General features: G+C 45.3%; 1 protein-coding gene and 2 pseudogenes across 1 annotated transcript in view; 2 read left to right on the forward strand and 1 right to left on the reverse strand.

Moving 5' to 3' along the window:
- The window catches only part of Stx12 (syntaxin 12), a 29732-nt gene extending 22933 nt beyond the window's left edge, over positions 1–6799 (reverse strand). Inside the window, exon 1 of the mRNA XM_075946392.1 lies at positions 6425–6799. Coding sequence (XP_075802507.1) covers positions 6425–6542 — 118 coding nt within the window. The 5' untranslated portion in view covers positions 6543–6799. The remainder of the gene's footprint in view (positions 1–6424) is intronic.
- A 129-nt stretch (positions 6800–6928) lies between these two features.
- On the forward strand, positions 6929–7448 carry LOC142833332 (prostaglandin G/H synthase 2 pseudogene; annotated as a pseudogene).
- A 10-nt stretch (positions 7449–7458) lies between these two features.
- On the forward strand, positions 7459–8243 carry LOC142833333 (prostaglandin G/H synthase 2 pseudogene; annotated as a pseudogene).
- Positions 8244–20227: the final 11984 nt, after the last annotated feature.

Here is a 20227-nt window from a genome sequence, read left to right on the forward strand (position 1 = left end):
TTTGTACTGGTTATGACAGTGAAGCCAACTCAGGGCTCTCTGCACAAAATGAGGCTTATCCTCTGACGTCACAGAGGCAGTAAAAACTACCTATCACACTAACACACACACACCATATACACACTCATTTATTAAGACTGAGCTACACCCTCAACCCTCCTTATAGAGACAGGGTCTTTAAAAATAGAACAAGTTATTTATTCTCAGGCGAGCTACAAACTCCTGATCCTCCGGCCTCAGCTCCTTGAAAGCTGCGATTTACCTTTTACAAAAACAGCTTGTCACGAGTGGTGGCGCACCTACAATTCTAGCACTTGAGAGGCAGAGACAAGAAAAGCAGAGATTAAAGGCTAGCCTAGGCTACACGAGACCTTGTATCTCCGCTCCCCCACACAAACCAACCAACCAAAGATCTAGTCACTAAACTAAACAGTAAATCTCTGAGGGGTGAGTGGAATGTAAAATAAAATTATAAATAAATGGGAAAAAAGTAAACATCTAAACTAAACTAAAAATTAGTACTGACAGTTACAGACATAATATTCCATTTCATAAAGGAATGGCATGTTGTTAAGACTTCCTCTTGTTTTTAAGACAGGCTCTTGATATGTAGTCCTGCATAGCCTGGAACTAGCTCTGTAGCCCAGGCTGGCCTTGCAACTCAATGTGGTGATCCTCTGGACTATGCCCCTCAAGTGACAGAATTGCAGGTATGGACCACTATGTTCAGCAAGACTGCCAATGTTTGGTTCTTGGTTCCGCCACTTCCTAGCTGAGTGGTCCAGAGGAAATGACCACAGTCTTCTGTTCCTGCTTCCTCCCCTAAGAAGCAGGGGCACCAAGAGAAGCTTCACGTGGCTGATGCGGGATGAGATAACAGAGGCTAACTTTAGAATACTGACTGGCACATAAGAACACTCAACTAAGGATTGCTATTAATATCAAACTCAAGACCAAGAAAAATGTACTTAGCAATGATAAAAATCAATTAAGTACCTACTGAATGCCAACACACCCACTGCTGAGCCAGGCACTGTCTACAGAGAAATGTATAATGCATATCCTTCATCCCACAGAAGTAGTATTGCTCTAGTGACAAGGTCAAAAAGCTTGGCTTAGTTAAGGAATACAGACTACAAGTAGATAGTGAGGGAAAATTGCTTGTTATGTCTAAGGAAAAGGAACCAAATGATAACAAACATATTAGTATTCACTAGGTGGGGAGCAGGTACTGTTTGTCATCTTGAGACAGGGTTTCATGTAGCCAGGCTGAGGTTGGCCTTGAACTCCTGACTCCAAGGGTGAGGATTATAGATGCCCACTTTGTAGGAGACACTGGTTTAGTACTTTACATGGTTGTCTCAGTCAGTCCTCAAACCCTACGAAATCAATAAGACCCTGAGTGAGGAAACCACTTACAAAAGTGGTAAGAAGGGGCTGGAGAGATGGCTCAGTGGTTAAGAGCATTGCCTGCTCTTCCAAAGGTCCTGAGTTCAATTCCCGGCAACCACATGGTGGCTCACAACCATCTGTAAAGAGGTCTGGTTCCCTCTTCCGGCCTGCAGACATACACACAGACAGAATATTGTATACATAATAAATAAATAAATATTTAAAAAAAAGTGGTAAGAAGCCAAGGGAAAAGCCAAACTTAGTGCACAAACATTTAAATACTCAAAGGTTTCTTAGTTTTTCAGTAAACAAAACAGAGCCTGGCATGGTGGCACACCCCTTTATTCCCACCACTCGGGAACAGATCTCTGAGTTCCAGGCCAGCCAGAGTTACATACCCTGCCTCAAAAAAAAGTGTCAGGCAGTCAGGCAGGGATGGCCTGTGCCTTTAATCCTAGCACTCGGGAGGCAGAGGCAGGTCAATCTCTTAGTTCAAGGCCAGCCTGTTCCACAGAGCAGGTACCAGGACAGCCAGGGCTACAAAAAGAAATTGTCTTGAAAAAAATGAAACAAAACAAAACAAAAAAGCATGTCAGAGTTGAGGTCAGTGCCTCTATCTATGATTCTCGTGCTCAGGAAGCTGACGCTGGAAGACATCCAGGAGGATAGCAGGAGCTACAAAGTGACAGGCTACCTCTAATAATAACAATGGTTTGGTTTTTTTTACAATTTCTCTTTTTAATATTTAACTATATGATTATTCTGCCTACATGTATGACTGTGTACCATCTGTGTGCTTGGTGGCTGTGGGTGCTGGGAACTGGACCCAGGTCTTCTATAAGAACAACAAATGCTCTTAACCAATGAGGCATCTTTCCAGCCCCAATTTTAATAATTTTCTTTAAAAAGTTTAGGCATGCATAAATAAATAAATAGATAATAAACAAACAAAAATACAAATAAGTAAAGTTCAGGCTGAGTGTAGTGGTGCATGACTTTAGTCCCAGCACTGGGGAGTGTCTGTGAGTTCCAGGCCAGCCTGGTCTACATAGACATTATCTTAAAACAAATAAATAAAAGAAATCAGCCACATAAGGAAAGAAATGCTGTTCTTCGAGAGTTGACTGTAAAGCTCTTTGGGTTTTTTCCTACCTTTGCCTCAGAAACATCTGTCTTGACCCTTCAGAGGAGGTGGAGTCAGGGTTCTCACCCCACACCCAGCATGTGCTGGGCGGCCATCCTGAGCTGCACCTTTATCCCACCATGCAGGCTGCCCTGTTTTAGGCTGATGTGCTCCACAACCCCAAACTCAAATCTGTGGTTGAACAGTTCAGAAAAAGAGGAACAGCCACTCTCAGGTTTCCATGGGCGAGTGGGTATGTGCTTTTGAGCACCCATTCTCAGAGAGTGCTTGGGTGTGTTGGCCGTGACTTTCACCTACATTCAGGAAGCTTCAAGATTCTATGTGGCCCAATTCCTGCCTACCTCTCTGACTTCTTTTCCTACTTTGCTCCCTCTCTTTAACCCAGCCACACCTGCCTCCTTGCTAGTCTTTGTCACATCAAAGTCCTTGGATTTGCCCTCAGCACACACGACCTTCTTCCACTGCTCACAGTGCTCTCTCCAATCTGGTTATCTGCTCACGCCAACATCTCCTCAGAGGCCGTCCTCACCAGCTTACCACCCATCCCTTCTCCCTTCTCTGCTCTTTCTTTCCTCCAAGCACCTGCTACTACTTGATATTATTTATAAGCACACACATGGATGCATGCAAGCATCCACACAGCACCGGCAGCACCTCGCTCTCTGCTCCCTCGCCAATCAACAGCAGCGCTCAAAGAATGCTTGCTGGGCCCTGAATGAACGAACCCATCCTATGTTTCCGACTGCAGTAATTAGTAGAAAAATAGAATGAATAGCCTGATTCCTACCTCAAACGAGCTAACACTCTAGCAGGGAAGAGGAACATATTACAAGAAAAGAATCCACAGCTTCAGGGTGCACACACACAACACACACACAATCCGCTGTGCAATTTTTTAACCTTTCTCAGTCTGTTTCCTAACCCATAGGCTAGGAATATTTGTAATTATTTCGCAGGATTGTCATAAATTAAGATATCATATGTATCTTCTGGGTAGTAGTGACACAAGCCTTTCATCTCCGCACTCAGGAGGCAGAGGAAGACAAATCTCTGAGTTCAAGGCCAGCCTGGTCTGCAGAGTGAGTTCCAGAACAGCTAGGGTTACTCAGAGAAACTCCGTCTTGAAGAAAAAGAAAAAAAAAGATATCACATGCAGAGTACTTTTCATGCCGACTAGTACACTACGTACTTAAACAGTAGCTACTAACATATTAATTGTTGACTCTAATGATCCCCTTGAGTCCAATGCCTAATCCACAGTAAATCAGTATCTACCACAACGACACCATTTCTATTCCCCCGACACACACCTTTTTTTGTTGTTTGGTTTTAAGACTCACTCTATAGCTCAGGCTGGCCTTGAACTCTTGGAAACCGTCACGCCTCAGCTTCCTGAGAGCTGGGATTACAGGCTTGACTCATCACACCTAAATTTTGGCTTTTCCCTGTTCCCCCTTCCCTCTCTCCCTTTTTCCTTTTGAAAAGGGTCTCACTATGTGGCCCAGGCTTGTCTTAAACTCACAATACAGTTTAGATGTGCCTCTAAGTCATGGCAATCCTCCTATCTCACCTTCTCAAATGCTATAAGTATGTACCACTAAGCAGAGCTTCAAATCTAATTTAAGTAAACACAAATTTGCTGTTAAAAGGATCTATGTCAGGGCTGGAGAGATGGCTCAGAGGTTAAGAGCACTGGATGTTCTTCCAGAGGTCCTGAGTTCAATTCCCAGCAACCACATGGTGGCTCACAACCATCTGTAATGAGATCTGGCACCCTCCTCTGGCATTTGGGCATACATGGAGGGAGAATGTTGTATACATAATAAATAAATCTTTTTTGGGGGGGCTTTTTTTTGAGACAGGGTTTCTCTGTGGCTTTGGAGCCTGTCCTGGAACTAGCTCTGTAGACCAGGCTGGTCTCGAACTCACTGAGATCCGCCTGCCTCTGCCTCCCGAGTGCTGGGATTAAAGGCATGCACCACCACCGCCCGGCCCATAATAAATAAATCTTTAAAAAAAAAAGAATCTATGCCAGTTCCTATGCCTACTACTCAGTTCAATACTCAAATACAGAATATTCCATAGAAAGACATTTAAATTAGGTTTAGTCTTTATGAGAAAACTTCAGTTTTGAAACAAATTTTCTTTCTTTTTTTTCTTTTTTTGATTTGTTTTTTGTTTGTTTTTCAAGACAAGGTTTCTCTGTGAAGCCCCGGCTGACCTGCAACTCACTCTGAAGACCAGGCTGGCCTCGAACTCAGATCTGCTTGCCTCTGCCTCCTGAGTGTTGAGATTAAAGGGTATATACCCACTACCACCTGGCACAGAATTTTCTTTGACAGTTTTATATTTATTCTTATTGTTTGTACACTATGTGGAACATACATACAAACTAATGGAAACACACACATTGTGCATGTAAGGGAAGAGTGTGTGGAGATCAGAGTACAACTTTGCCCCTTCCACCTTTCCATGCGCTCTGGGACACAAAGCAGGCCATCAGGCTCGCACAGCAAGCACGTACCCCTGAGCCTTCTTGTCTGCCCCTTGAACCAGGATTTGCTGATCTAACCTGTAGTACGGCTCCTTGACAAAAGGGAACTGGAAGACCAAGTACCACATTTTTCTAATGATCGATCACATTAATTGTGTTTCTAATATCTGGGTTTAACAAGCCAAATATTCTTCCTACCTCCAAACACCCAGTCCTAACCCTTCCCACTGAAACCCCACCTCTCAAATTCTACAATTTACATTTAGATCTAAAAGCAAAGGGACAAGCTGGATTTGGTGGTGCACATCTTTAATCCCCCGCTCTCAGAAGGCAGAAGGATCTCTGAGTTCAAGGCCAGCCTGGAACAGAGTGAGTTCCAGGACAGCCAGAGCTACAGAGAAAATTCTGTCTCAAAAACAAAATAAAATAAAAGCAAAGCGATAGCTTATGCTTTAAAGTTTAGGACATATGTAATTCAGAACTGACCCTACCTATTAACAAGGTATAGCTAAACTCACAAAAACACAATAATAACACGGATGGTCGTCACCATTTTTTAAAGCAAAAGCTGCTTCTGTTCTGTTTACGAGGCTCTAGGCCGATTCTGAGTCCCCTGAGACAGCCTGTATTTGTCTCTCAGCTACAACCTTAGGCTCCGATGGTGCAGAATGAGGTTCAAGGAAAGCAGCGCTCAGTAAGCACTTGGAGCCAAGCATCTCTGTGTACCATATCCGAGACAGAAAATGAAATCCTCATGCTCAAATTTTTAAAAACTTCTTTGCTACAAAAGACAACGTGAGTTAAAAATGTTCCCGGTGCATCCTCTGTAATAAAACAGGAGTCCTCCCACCCCTTAAATACCAGTCATTGACTCTGATTTCCAAATTAATTACAGGAAGCACAGTGTATTAAACACACGCATTCGCCACTTCCCTGAATTGAAAGTTGCTGATGTCTGACGACCCGACCGCTGAGCAGAATAGGAACCCAAAGTCTCAACCAGCAAGCAAGCCCTGATCCAAACTGTGGAAAGCGAGGTGGGTGGGGAGGTGGCGATGACAGGAAAAATTCAGCTGACCACTGCGCCAAGTCAAGACTGTTGTTCACAGTCCTGGAGATGACACACGCTCCCTCCCACCCTCGGGCTGTCAAGTCAGCTCTGTTGACCCAACACGGTGAACTCACAACGCTCAAGATAGGGGTGTGGACCTCAAGGGCCCGAGCCTGACCCACCCGAGGAAGCAGCTCGCCGTACCCGGAGTGGAGGCTCACGGCGGCCCCGGCTGTGGCCTTGGCTGCCGCCGGGACCGGGCTCCGCGTCTTGGCAACCTCACCCAGGCCTGTCCCTCTGGTCGCCACCCCCCCAACCCCCCCAGCTGGGTCCCCTCGCTCACTGGCTTGACTGATCCGCTGGATGTTGCCACTGCACGTCTGGATGATGCTGTTGAAGTCCCGGAGCTGGGGCCCCGAGGGCCCGGGATTCCGATACATGTCTAAGGGACCGTAGGACATGACAAGGAGCAGAGACCGGGTCGCGCTTCACGGCGCTCCTACCGGAAGCTGCCACTAGCCGGGCCCCGCAGCTGAGAAGAAAACCGGGAAGAGAAAGGGCGGGGGTAAGGAGCCACGACTGCGTGCGCACTGACCCCGCCCACTGACGGTGCGCACGCGCAAACTCTGCCCTTGGTGCGCGTGCGCTGCTGTCATTTGCGAGTTTTTCAAACTGCTTGCAGCGAACGTCGTCGCCGCAGGACCGAACTTCTCCAGCTGCGCAGCTAGCAGCCTGCAGACGGCTCGCCCTACGCTCTGCCGCGTGCCGGCCTCCAACTTGCCTATCCGCACCCTACTGCTCGGTGCGGCACTGGCGCTCGGCCACCCTGCAAAACCGAGGTGAATGTATGAGCGTGGGATTGGACCCGTACAAATGCGATTGTAGCCGGACAGGATTCTATGTTGAAAAATGTTCAACACCTACATTCTTTGACGAGAATAAAGTTACTGCTGAAGCCTACCGCCAGCACGGTGTACTCCATGCTCACCCACTTCAAGGGATTCTGGAACATTATCAATAGCATTCCCTTCCTGCGGAATTCAGTCAAGAGATACGTGTTGCCAACCAGATCGCATTTGATTGACAGCCCACCCACTTACAAGATACACACCGTACCTACAAAACTGGGAAGCCTTTTCCACCTCTCTTACTACACCAGAGCCCCTCCTCCTCTAGCAGATGCCTGCCCAACTCCCAAGGTGCGAAAAGGGAAAAAGGGCTTCCTGATTCAAAAGGTTCTGGGAAAAGTTCTAAGAAGAAAGTTCACCCCTGGTCCCCAGAGCATGAATATGATGTTTACATTTTTCGCCTAGCACTTCACCCACCGCTATTTCAATACAGACCAGAAATGAAGACCTCCGTTCACCAGAGGATTGCACAAAGAAGGAACACCCAGAGTGGGTTGATGAGCGGCTCTCCAGAAAAGCAGGTTCATACTGATGGGAGAGACCCTCAAGATTGTGATCGAACAGCCCTTGAGTGGCATTACTTCAAACTGAAGTTTGACCCGACTTTTCAATCAACGGTTGCACTATCAGAACCGCATCGCTGTTGAGTTCTAACACACTCTGTCCTTGGCATCCTCTGTTGCCGACACTTTTCAAATTAAAGACCAGAGGTATACCTTTGATTAGTTGCTTTACAATGACTCTATTACTCATAGAACATGGACCGAACCAGTTCACTGACTTGTTCACCTTGCTATCTGCTGGCAGGGTTCCTATCAGTAGGAATGTCCCACTCAGTAGAACTAGCCACCACAACCTCAATAAACCACAGCAGACAGGCGAAATACCAAACTCTGAACAGGCACTGCAAACGCTTCTTCCTGAAGCCCAACAAATCATCTCAAGAACTCGGGAGAGAAAGACACTGCTGGGTTGAAAGCTCATATATGGTGACATTGATATCATGGAGCTATTGCCCTACTGATAGAAAAACTTAGTCCAGATGCTGTTTCGGGGGATACCCTATTGGAAATCGGGGGCACCATTCTCCTTGGAAGGACTTATGTCTAATCTTGTCTGTTCCATACTATAGGAAGCCAAGCACTTTTGGAGGAGAAGATCATCAACACTGCCTCAATTTAATGTCTCCTCCGCAATAACGTGAGGGGCTGTCCCTTCGCTCCACTCGGTGTTCCAAGTCCGCTGCCTCCCTGAACAGCCACTGTTAGTGCAAGTTCTTTGGCATCAGACAGTGACTTAGATATCAGATCCCTCCAGATTTGGGGGAACGCTAGATGGGGCAAATGACAGCAAATAGTTGGAGACCTCATTGAATAAATTTCCCCAGCCATATTATGTCTCCCCGGAATCCACTGACAGCTTGCAAGAATTTTCGATCTGCATAAAAGTGTATGAGATTACCTCAACCCTTACTTCCTACTCTGTTCTATTCTGAGAACCCAAGCTCAAATAAGGGAGAATTAAGCAATCTTGAGATTCAGATCTGTAGCCAATCAGTGGCTCTTATGGGTTTCAAGCTATTTTTCTTTCTCCCTCCACTCATAATCTAAGCAATAAAGCAATAATATTTGTTGGGAACACACTGTGCGTGAATCCTCACTTTAGGGCACTGATTTGTAAACATTTCACAGCAAGGAAGCACCCCCGTTTTTATCTTTAAAGTAGATTTTAAAAATTAATTTTTTTATATACATTGATGTTTTGCCTGTATGTATATCTGGGTGAGGGTGTTGGATCCCCTAGAACTGGAATTACAGACAGCGGTGAGCCACCATGTGGATGCTGGAAATTGAACTCGGGTCCTCTGGAAGGGCAGTCAGTGCCCCCAATGGCTGAGCCATCTCTCTAGCCCATGAAGTAGATTTTTTTTTAGTGCAACAAAAGTTAACACAGAAAAGTAAGCATTATTTTCCCTTTTACAGGTGAGAAAATTAGGACATAGAATATTGATCACTTTGAGGTTTGATTGGAAACCCAAACACTAAACTAACTCTCTCACTGCTTCCCTAAACCCATTCCCAGGGGAGATGACTCAGCAAGCAAAGGCACGTGCTGTCAAGCCTGAAGACCTGAGTTCAAGCCCAAGGATCCCCATAGTAGAAGGAGACAGTCGGCAAATTTTCCTCTGACCTCCTATACCTTTTGTGGCAAGCAACAGACACGCACGCACGCACACACACAAATCTAGTTTCTAAATGTTTTTAAAAACCTCATTTCCCGGGACTGGAGAGATGGCTCAGAGGTTAAGAGCACTTGCTGCTCTTCCACAGGAAATGGAAATGATATTTATGCCCTGGCAATGCGGAAGCATGCGTGGGCAGCCCGTGTATGGCGGTTCTGTTGAACTTGTCCATATCGGGTTCCGTGGTCTAAGCTGATGAGGACTTCCAGGTCACTTCCTCCAGAGGGCACCAGATCTCATTAATTACAGATGATCGTGAGTCACTGTGTGGTTGCTGGAAATTGAACGCAGAACCTTTGGAAAAGCAGGCAGTGCTCTTAACTGCTGAGATATCGCTCCAGGAACTGAGTTCAATTCCCAGCACCCAGATGGTGGCTCACAAACATCTATAATGAGATCTGGTGCCCTCCATGCCAGCAGCACATTGTATGCATAATAAATAAATTTTAAAAAATCTAATCCAATTTTACAAAACTCATTATCTGTCGAAGTTTCTCCAAAGAATCTGCTTATTTCTATCAAATGTGTGTGGTCTTGGCTGGCCTGGAACTCCTTATGTAGACCAGGCTGTCCTCAGGCTCATAGATCTCTACCTGCCACTGCCTCCTAGATGCCAAACAAGAATTTCTCAGCTATTTCCTGAAAATCTGAGCACTCTGGAATCTAGCTGCAAAATGATTTTATAGAATGTTGCATTTTGTGGGCATGTGGCAAAAGGGAAAACATGGACAGGACGGGACGTTGCACTGGAGGGCTACGGATGGCCATGAAGGGAGCTGTAGTTGCCTGCATCCTACACCCCACCAACCCCAGCATTCATAACTAGGAATAAGCCTCTCTGTGTGATTTATTTGGGGGCTGGGTGGTGGACCCCCCAAAATGAGAAAAGAGTAAAACATCACTCAAAACTGGTTGTTAATATTCTAATAAAATCTGAATATGGTGGCATGTGCCTTTAATCCACCAGCACTTGGGAGGCAGAGGCAGGGAGAGCTCTGTGGGTTCAAGGCCAAGGCAAACTGGGTCTACACAGCAAGTTCTGGGCCATCCAGGAAAATACAGTGAGACCCTTTCTCAAAAAAAAAACAAAACAAAGCCAGGCGGTGATGGCGCACGCCTTTAATCCCAGCACTTGGGAGGCAGAGGCAGGCGGATCTCTGGGAGTTCGAGACCAGCCTGGTCTACAAGAGCTAGTTCCAGGACAGGCTCCAAAACCAAAGAGAAACCCTGTCTCGAAAAACCAAAAAAAAAAAAAAATAGTAAGGGGCTCACTGGGTGAGAGCCCTGAGTTTGAATACCAGTAGCACCCAGGTAAAAAGCTGAACATGGTGGCTGGGGAGACGGCCTAGCAGTCAAGAGTGATGTCCTTGGGTTCGGTTGGTTCCCAGCACCCGTTTGGTGGTTCATAACCACCCATAACTCTAGTTTCAGAAGGTCTGATGCCCTCTTCAGGTACCAAGACACACATGGTACATGGAGGCAAAACCCTCATATACGTAAAATAAATGTCTTAAAAAAAAAAGAAAAGAAAAAAACCTAGCTGGGCAGTGATGGCATATGCTTTTAATCCCAGCACTCTGGAGGCAGAGGCAGGTGGATTTCTGTAAGTTTGAGGCTAGCCTGGTCTACAGAGCAAGTTCAGGACAGTCAGGGCTACACAAAGAAACCTTGTCTCAAAAGAAAAAAAAGAAAGAAAAAGCTGGACATAGATGCACATGCCTGTAACCAATCAATGAGGAGCAGATACATATGGGTCCCCAGAATTCACTACTCAGCCAGCCTAGGCAAAGAGGGGAGATTCCAGTTCAGCGAGAGAGCCTGCCTCAAGGCATTAGCGCAGAGAACAAGAGAAGAAATCCTACATCCTCTGAATGTGCACACTCACGCTCAGGCACCTGTATATTTATGTGCACACACCATTCACACACACAGCACAACACAAAGAAAAACATCTAATAGTCCTTATGATTCACAGTTTTATGTCAAAATCTATGGTTTGTTGCACAGCTTTAATGCATTAGAGATTCCTAACATAAGGCACTGAAATGTATCAGTTTGAATGCATTAATAATAAACATAAAGTCCCCATTAACAGACTGATGTCACATTAAGGACAGAACTGAAACACTTCCTTCCTCTTTGTATCATTTAACCTACAGCAAGCTGCCTGAATTCTCTCCTTTGCTCTCCGTGTCTTCCATTGTCTGTCACAAAGGCCTTCTGCTCTGTATTTACCGAACAGCACAGAGAGCAGGGGGCAAGGAACGAGGGACACCTTACAGAAATCTTTAACAGGTTTTTACAAAGGATTAAGTCCCTGACTCCAGCTGACCCCAGCTGACCAGATAACAAACACTATCCAGCGCTCACGGTAGATAGTCGTTTTCTAAGGCCACTTTCAGCCAGTTTTTTATTTCCAGCTACTGATTATCATAACATACATGCATTCCTCTAGGCCGGGGGCATGGGGAAGTACATAATTTAGGACTGTGGCTATGCATTAGCTTACGCTGTAAAAGATGATTACATTGAAAATCCAGGACAAACAAGGTTGGCTCTTTGTTCTTAGGGAGAGGTTAAACAAATAGGCTGGAAACACCCAAGCTAGCAAGTCTTTTTTTTTTAATTTATTTATTTATTGTGTATATTCTTTCTGTGTGTATGCCTGAAGGCCAGAAGAGGGCACCAGATCTCATTACAGATGGCTGTGAGCCACCATGTGGTTGCTGGGAATTGAACTCAGGACCTTTAGTAGAGCAGGCAATGCTCTTAACCGCTGAGCCATCTCTCCAGCCCCCAGCAAGTCTTTTTTTAAATTATTGTTGTTTTTTTGAGACAGATTCTCACTATGTAGATCTGGATGTCTCGGAACTCACTATGTAGAGCAGGCTGGTCTGAAACTCACAGAGATCCACCTGCCTCTGCCTCCCAAGTGCTGTTGTTATGGCAAAACAAAAAAAAAACAAAAAAAACCCTCCATTTCACGCTAGGCATCCACCTAGGTAACCATTAGCTGTTTACCTCTAACTCCAGTCCCTGGAAAGTAAGTTCCTAGTAACCCTGACTCCGTGACCTCGCCCACCTACCCAGAAATGTACAGCCATGACCATCTCCTTGTTCTGTTTTCACTAACTGCTTTCTGGTTTCTGTAACCTGCTTACACAGACATTCAGGTTGCCTTGACTACCTAATCTTGGCAGAGCTAAATAGCTCTTGGCTTGTTTGTGCAGATACGCAAGGTCTACTTGGGGTTTTCCCCTTTCAAAAGTCTTCCCTCCCCCCCTTTGCACAGCAGTCTCAAGTCTGCCTCAGAAATTGTGGTTCTACTAGCGGTAATCAATAAATCTTTGAATTATAATTGGATTGAGTCTATGGTCTTTTCCCAGGGGTCAGGAATTCCAAAACACTGGGATCCAAGGCAGGTACCACTGTGACCAGCAACACTGTTAAAGTTTTTGGTTGTCTTTGTTATTGTTATTTTTGGTTTTTTGAGACAGAGTTTCTTCCCACCCACCCCATTCCACCTCACCTCCACTCTGAGTCAGGGTTTCTCTGTGAAACAGTCCTGGCAGTCCTGGAACTCACTCTGTAGACCAGGCTGACCTCAAACTCACAGGAATCCCTGTGCCTCTGCCTCCCAATTGCTGGAATTAAAGACTTGCGCCACCACCCCCAGCAAGACTGGGTTTCTTTATGTTGCCTGGGCTCTACTGGAACTCGCTCTGTAGACCAGGCTGGTGTCAAACTCAGAGATCCACCTGCCTCTGCCTCCCGAGTGCTGGACTAAAGGAGTGTACCATCACCACCTGGCTACTCTTAAATCCCAAGTGGGTTTTAACTTTGGTGGTGTAGTCAGTCTAGTGAAAGTTCCAGTCTCTTAGAATGAAAGAAATATTTTCATCATACTGCATTGCTACAGAAAATTTTAGTAGGTTTCATTTTTCTTTTTTCATTTTCATGTGTGTATGGATGGTGTGCATATGTGTGTACGCATGGTTGCAAGTGTGTGGGTGCACATGTGTATTCCTGCATGTGGAGGTCCAAAGCTGATGTCAGGAGTCCTCCTCAGTCACTCTTCCACCTTATTCACGGAGGCAGTCTCTTCATCAAACCCAGAACTTCCTGTTGACATCCTCGGTCTCCACGGTCACAGGCTGAAATCACAGGTGAATGAGCCACCATGCTCATGAGCATGATGGGGAACCTCCCTCAGCCAATAGCCTTTGAGAGGCTGGACTAGGTTGGGCGTGGCCTTGAATACCAAAAAGCCTGTGGGCTCATCACCACACCTGGATGTTGGATTCCGTTCCTGTTCGTTGTTGTGATCCGTGCATTCTTCTTTTATAAAGAAGACTTTATTATAACCTATTCGGAGCTAGTGTGGGATTATTTAATTTGTGTTCCTCTTCCTCTGAGGCGTTCCTCTTCATCTGGAGCCCAACATGGGGCTGACTATATCCACATAAAACCTGGAAAAGCTTAGAAAGGAACTCTAGACACAAAGGAACAGAGTTAAGCATGGGCTTCTTGGTATCCAGCATTATTTTTTTCCCCAGATGGGCTCTGTTTGCTGGTGGTGAACACGGGTGTCACAGCTCCTGTAAGAGAAGTCTTCCCAATTCAGTGGTAGCAGAAAAAAAACCAAAACAAACAAAAACCATGCAGTTTCAAAATGGTGGCTTCCTGGTTCAGGCTAGTTGCACGAATGAACAGCTCTGGCTCTTTCAGGAGGCCGAGCACTTATATGGTGTCTGTGAGCAGCGTGTTACAAATTGCTTAATGGTGACACAGACTCATTGCAATGCTGGAACTGGAGCAATATGTGTAGCCTCAAAGGCAGTGAACATGCATGAACTGGGCCACACAGTTGGTCCTAGCCATGCCTGCTTACATTTTTTTTTTTTTTAGAGAAGCGTTCCTGGTCAAAAAATAACTACGGATACACACACAATAAAGACAAATCCAGATGGAAAAGACCTCTAAATGGGTCACAGTGTTGGAAAAACGTACGTAGGCTTGGGAGAGAGAAGAAAAAGAGTATAGAGAGTTATAAAAAGAAGTAAATTGTTTAAAAATCATAATAAAACAAAGCCTTTAAAGAGACAGAGTACAGACAGTCATAGATTAAAGGAGTAAAGGAAAATAAGCTGCATAAAGATGGATAATACACAGAGAGTCTGGATTATGTATATGATTATGTTTTCTTTGAATTTTTTGACTGTGAATGAGCTAAGTTCAGAGAGATATTTCATTGTATGGGCTGTTAAGATAAATGAACATGTATACTTTAAAGGTATCTTGATTCAAACTTTGGATCTAAGGATATGTTGCTTTGTAAAAGAAGTTCTCCTTTTGTTTCCACAGATGATGGGAACCTGTGGATTCTTTCCAGGCTAATATGGTTTGATGGGCCAAGATTCTCCATAAAACCCCCAAAACACTTCACCCAACAAAAAACAGGAAGCAGTTTTGAGAAAACTACGCCCAAATACCCTAAATGATTGTTTATAAATGTTTGTTTACATTTAAAGGGAGATATGCTTTGCATTGCTATGGATCTTGGTTTATAGATACAAATTTAAGGTCAATTTTGTTGTATGTATATTTCTGCTCTTGATTAAGGTATTGTGTTAGTGTAGACCATTTAAAAATGTAATGTATAAGCCAGGCAGTGGAGGCCCAAAGAAAAATCTCTCTGCAAGTATGACTAGTAGACACTACTTATTGACTTATCGAGATTTTAATGTGAAATTTTAATTAGTGTGTTTTAAAATTTTTATGTTTTAAAAATCTATTGTTATTCTAAATAATGTGTATATATGTGTCTGTCTGTCTGTCTATCTATCTGTGGGTATGTGCACCTGAGCACAGCTGCCCTCAAAGTCCAGAAGAGGGCATCAGATGCCCTGGAGCTGGAGTTACCAGCAGTGTGAGTTGTACAACGTAGCTGCTGTCCTCTGCAAGAGTAATGCTGCTCTTACCACTGAGTTATCTCCCCGGTCCCATATATGTGTTTTACATTCATAACTGTATGGTGCACCACTTGAAATACTATATCTAATTCTTTTGGAATGATAAGAGTGTAAGAAGATTAAACAAACTCTGTTTCCGAGCCAGGTCATTTCTTGAAATATATAAATTTACCTCAATAAACTATTAACCTGTGGTTTTGTTTTACTTATTTTTATTTCATGTACATTGGTATTTTGCCTGCAGGCATGTCTGTGTGAGGGTGTCAGATCCCCTGGAACTGGAGTTACAGACAGTTCTGAGCTGCCATGTGGGTGCTGGGAGTTGAACTAGAATTGAGCACTGAGGGGCTGGAGAGATGGCTCAGTGGTTAAGAGCATTGCCTGCTCTTCCAAAGGTCCTGAGTTCAATTCCCAGCAACCACATGGTGGCTCACAACCATCTGTAAAGAGGTCTGGCGCCCTCTTCTGGCCTTCAGGCATACACACAGAATATTGTATACATAATAAATAAATAAATATTTAAAAAAAAAAAAAAGAATTGAGCACTGAGCCAACTCTCCAGCCCTTGTGTACTGTTTTGTGGGGGTGGGGGAGAGTGTTTGCGATTTGAGACAAGCAAGGTCTCACTCTGCTCAGGCTGACATCCCATCCACCACAATCCTCCTGTCACAGCCTCCCCAGGGAAGAGATTACAGATGCCCCCAAGCCTGGATAATTCTACTGTGTATGTGTGTGTTTCTGTGCGGGTATGTGTGCGTAAGTGTGCACACGCCTGTGGAGGGCAGGCCTTCAGTATCACTCCTCCAATGCTGATCATCTTGATTTCTCTAATATGTGTGTGTGTGTGCATGCGTGTGTGCATGTTTGTGAACTCACGTGTGCATGTGTGTGAGTGTGGAGACTAGAGATTGACATTATGTCTCTTCTTCAGTCACTCTCTATTTTGGGACAGGGTCTCTCACTGAACCTGGAGCCACCAACTCAGGCTAAACTAGCTGTCCAGTGAGCCCCAGGGACCCTGTCTGCTAGCACTGAGATTACAGGTAAGTGGGCCACACCCTTCCTTTATGTGGACGCTGGGGATCCCAATTCAGTTCCTCATGCTTGGGCATCAATCACGCTGGACAGTCTGCCTGGTCAGCCAAGGGATCTGCCTGTCTCTGCCTCCCCAGCTCTAGGATTGGAAGTGTGTGCTCATTACTCCTGGCTTTTTAGTACACCTGGCTTTTGTTGTTGCTGTTGTTTTTGGTTTTTTCCCCAAGACAGGGTTTCCCTGTATAGCCCTGTCACCTGGCTTTTTAAAGGAGGGCGCTAAGGCTCAAACTCCAGTCCTCCTACTAGCAAGGCAAACACTTTACCAACTGAACTATTCTCCCACCCTGGCCCTAACTTTATCATTCCTTAAGAGCTTTTTAAACCGGGCGGTGGTGGCGCATGCCTTTAATCCCAGCACTCGGGAGGCAGAGGCAGGCAGATCTCTGGGAGTTCGAGGCCAGCCTGGTCTACAAGAGCTAGTTCCGGGACAGGCACCAAAGCTACAGAGAAACCCTGTCTCAAAAAACAAAAAAAAAAAATTAAATAAAAAAAAGAGCTTTTTAGACACCAAGCATTGGAAATGCATTTTATATTCACAATCAGCGATCTCCAAGACAGCGTGCACCTGATGAAGACTACGACTACCAGCCATCTGAGAAAGGTACCTTCACTGACTAGATGTTGCAAGGGAAACCATACCCTGGAGGAACCATGGGCTATGTCACCAGATACCAGATGAAGGGAAGTTTGTGGGGGCAGAGAAACAGCCTTGGGCTTCACCTCTGTTTCTGCTTGGTTTCTGCAGTACGGAGGATTAGCCCTTAGGGTGAGCCTGCCAGGTGAGCACTGAGCCACGTCTCCCGGCCAGAAGCTGCGTTTTGATCGCTTCAGAGCGCACGGGGCTGTGTAAAGGGATTATCAGCAGGCCTGAGTTATCAAGAGGGCTCAGGATCCTGTTTCCTTGGAAACCACCACGTGAAAATAGATGTGGGATGCTGTAGTTGGAAACCTTATCTGGAGCTCTGCACCTGTCTTAGACACTAGGACATTCCCCTGTGTCCAAATACCCACACCTTTCAGTAAATGGTAAAACGTGACATTCGTACAGACATCCCAAACAGCAAAACTCCTTACAACTGGGACTCTAGAGAGTAAGATCTCCCGGCATTAGTCCTTTTGTTAATTAACAAAAAAACAATCTTCCCAGGATTCCCTTAAGAAAGATTTGCGTCTTTGTACAGATAAGAGAATTGGCGTGCTCTGAGATTCTGGGTGCTTGCTCCCCGTCACGCAGCTGTTGAGTGGCAGCCAGGATTCATACGTCCTCTGTAGCCCAGGAGTACCACCCCTGCCCAAAAGATGCATGCACGTGGTCTTAAGCCAGCTGTGCTCACAGCAGCGTCTTCTCGGACTAAGCAGCATCTCTCAGTACCTTGTTTTATTGACTTAGATGGGCTTTGCAACGGAATGCATAAAGTGTTCAGAGTTCAGTGTGTCGCGTTGCTCACTGATGTAAACACCAGACGACCCGAGACAGAATCCTCATCACCCGGGAAAGTTTCGGCTTATGTTCCTTTCAACCAATTGTCCACCACCACCAGATATCACTTTCGGATTTTTATAGCTTCGTGTTGCCATTATTGTAATACATCTGGTGGCTCACTCCAGGCAGTTTCTTTTCTATTTTGACAATTGGGTTTTTTGGTTTACGTTTTTTGTTGTTTTGAGACAGCATCTCTCTATGTAGCCCTAAAATTTGCTATGCAGACAAGATGGCTTCAAATGCAGAAGCTTCTAGAAGAGCTAGTTCCAGGACAGGCTCCAAAGCTACAGAGAAACCCTGTCTCAATGAAAAGGAAAAAAAAGAGACAATATTTTTTATACCCAATGAGGACTGAGAGTTTCCAATAGGTCCAAGGGGAAAACAGTTATAATTATTTGAAAAATTAATTGGCTATAAAGAATTAGCTAAAATGAAAAAAAAAACAGAAAGTAAAGTTCTGTTTTGTTAGATTTTATTTTATTTTTCCTTGAGACAGGGTTTCTCTGTATAGCCCTGGCTGTCCTAGAACCTGCTCTGTAGACCAGGCTGGCCTCAAACTCACAGAGATCCGCCTACCTCTGCCTCCTGAGTGCTGGGATTAAAGACATGCACCACCACATCTGGTTTAGATTATAACTTTCAACAGGAAGGTTGAACTGCAATTCGTATTTTTCTTTTTTTGAGTCAGGTCTCATTATATATTCCTGGTTATCCTAGAACTTGTAATGTAGACCAGCCTGACCTCAAACTTACCAGCCTCTGCTGGGTTATAGGCGAGTACCATCATGCCAGGCTGAAAGTCTCAGTCTTAAGCCCAGAGTAAGTTCAAATTTCACCTAGTCATGTCTCTGACTCCCAAGAGCTGGGATTACAGGCTTGAGCCACCTAGTTCAGATGGTGGTAAAAATTTAATTTACCGGAAGCAAAAAAGTGGCCAGAGCTGGAGCTGTGTCTTGATGGCAGAGCGGTGGCCTGGGAAACACAAAGCCCAGTGCAGAGGAGACAGAGGAAGGTTCATTCTAACGTGTCCATCACCTTCCCTCTCAAGTAACAAAAAGAGGCGGGGCTGGAGAGATGGCTCTGTGTTAGACCATTGGCTGCTCTCCCAGAAGACCCAGGTTCCAGTCTCGGCACCACAGGGCCTGTGATTCCAATTCTGGGGGATCTGATGCCCTCTTCTGGCCTCTCTAAGCACCACACATGCCTGTAGTGCACAGATATACATGCAGGCAAAGCATCTATATACATTAAATGCTTTTCTAAAAAAGAAATAGAAGATAGGATGTGGTGGCACACTCTTTAACTCAGTACTTGGCAAGCAGAGACGGGGGACCTCAGAGTTCCAAACCAGCCAGGGCTATACTGCGGGACCCTGAACAGAAAGCATTGCTTCTAAGGAAGCACGGATACTGACAGCTTACACCACTGCACGGACGCAGGGTAGAGCACGGGCTTACAGTTTCCATGAATGCTACTTCATCCTCACTACAACCTTAAGACAGAGACAAGAGCTGGCAGCGATGTTGCATTCCAGGAGGCAGAGGTGCCCTCAGAGGTCAGATGACGGGGTCAGGTCCCCTGGGCTGGAATTATAGATGATTGTGAACTATCATATGGATACTGGGAACTGAACCTGGGCCCTCTGGAAGAATAGCCTATGCTCTTAACCAGTGAGCCATCTCTCCACCTCAACCCTAGTGATTCTTGCTCCTGGAGTGAACATGTGGGTTTTCCTTCCCCCTGCTGGAATGTTGGTAATTTTGCCTCTGCAACCATTAGGATGGTGGAGAAATTACGGAACCGTCTTGTCTGAAGGCAGGACATAAAGTACACTGCAGCTTCTGCCTTGCTCTTGGGTCCGTTTTAGTTCCAGAAGCTACTCCGTGTGACAGATTCTAAGATCGTCATAACAGCTCCCACCCCGCATGCACTTCTACTGTCATTAAGCCAGGAGGAAAGATCTGTGTCCTCTCCTTGAGTCTGCACGGGTTTCTGACTACTTTAACGAGTATACAGTGGCCATGAGGGCATGTGACCTCTAGAGCAGGTAACAGAACACAGCTACTGCCTTATTCACGATAACATTGCTGCTTGGGGTCTCAATATACGGCCTAAGTCTGATTACCTTGAGGCCACCATGCCAGGGAAGGCTACGTTACATAGAAGGGACCCAAGTGACCCAAGTGACCAGTTAGAACTCTTCTGCTTCCACTCACACAGCCCAAGTACAGCAGTGAGGGGGCCAACTCCAGCCCCATGATCTTTCAGTCTTCCTAGCTGAGAACCTAGCTGTGGAACAGAAACCAATTCTTGTCCTTGCCCTATTGAAATTATCCAACAGAGCCTGCAGGCATTTGACAACTGTTGAGTCATTAAAATCTAGCGATTTGTCTCACAGTAATGGTAACAAGAACCCTGCTACTCTGGACAGGTTTCAAATTCCCCG

Source organism: Microtus pennsylvanicus, chromosome 13 (assembly GCF_037038515.1).
Source record: "Microtus pennsylvanicus isolate mMicPen1 chromosome 13, mMicPen1.hap1, whole genome shotgun sequence".
In the NCBI taxonomy this organism is placed as follows: Eukaryota; Metazoa; Chordata; class Mammalia; order Rodentia; family Cricetidae; genus Microtus; species Microtus pennsylvanicus.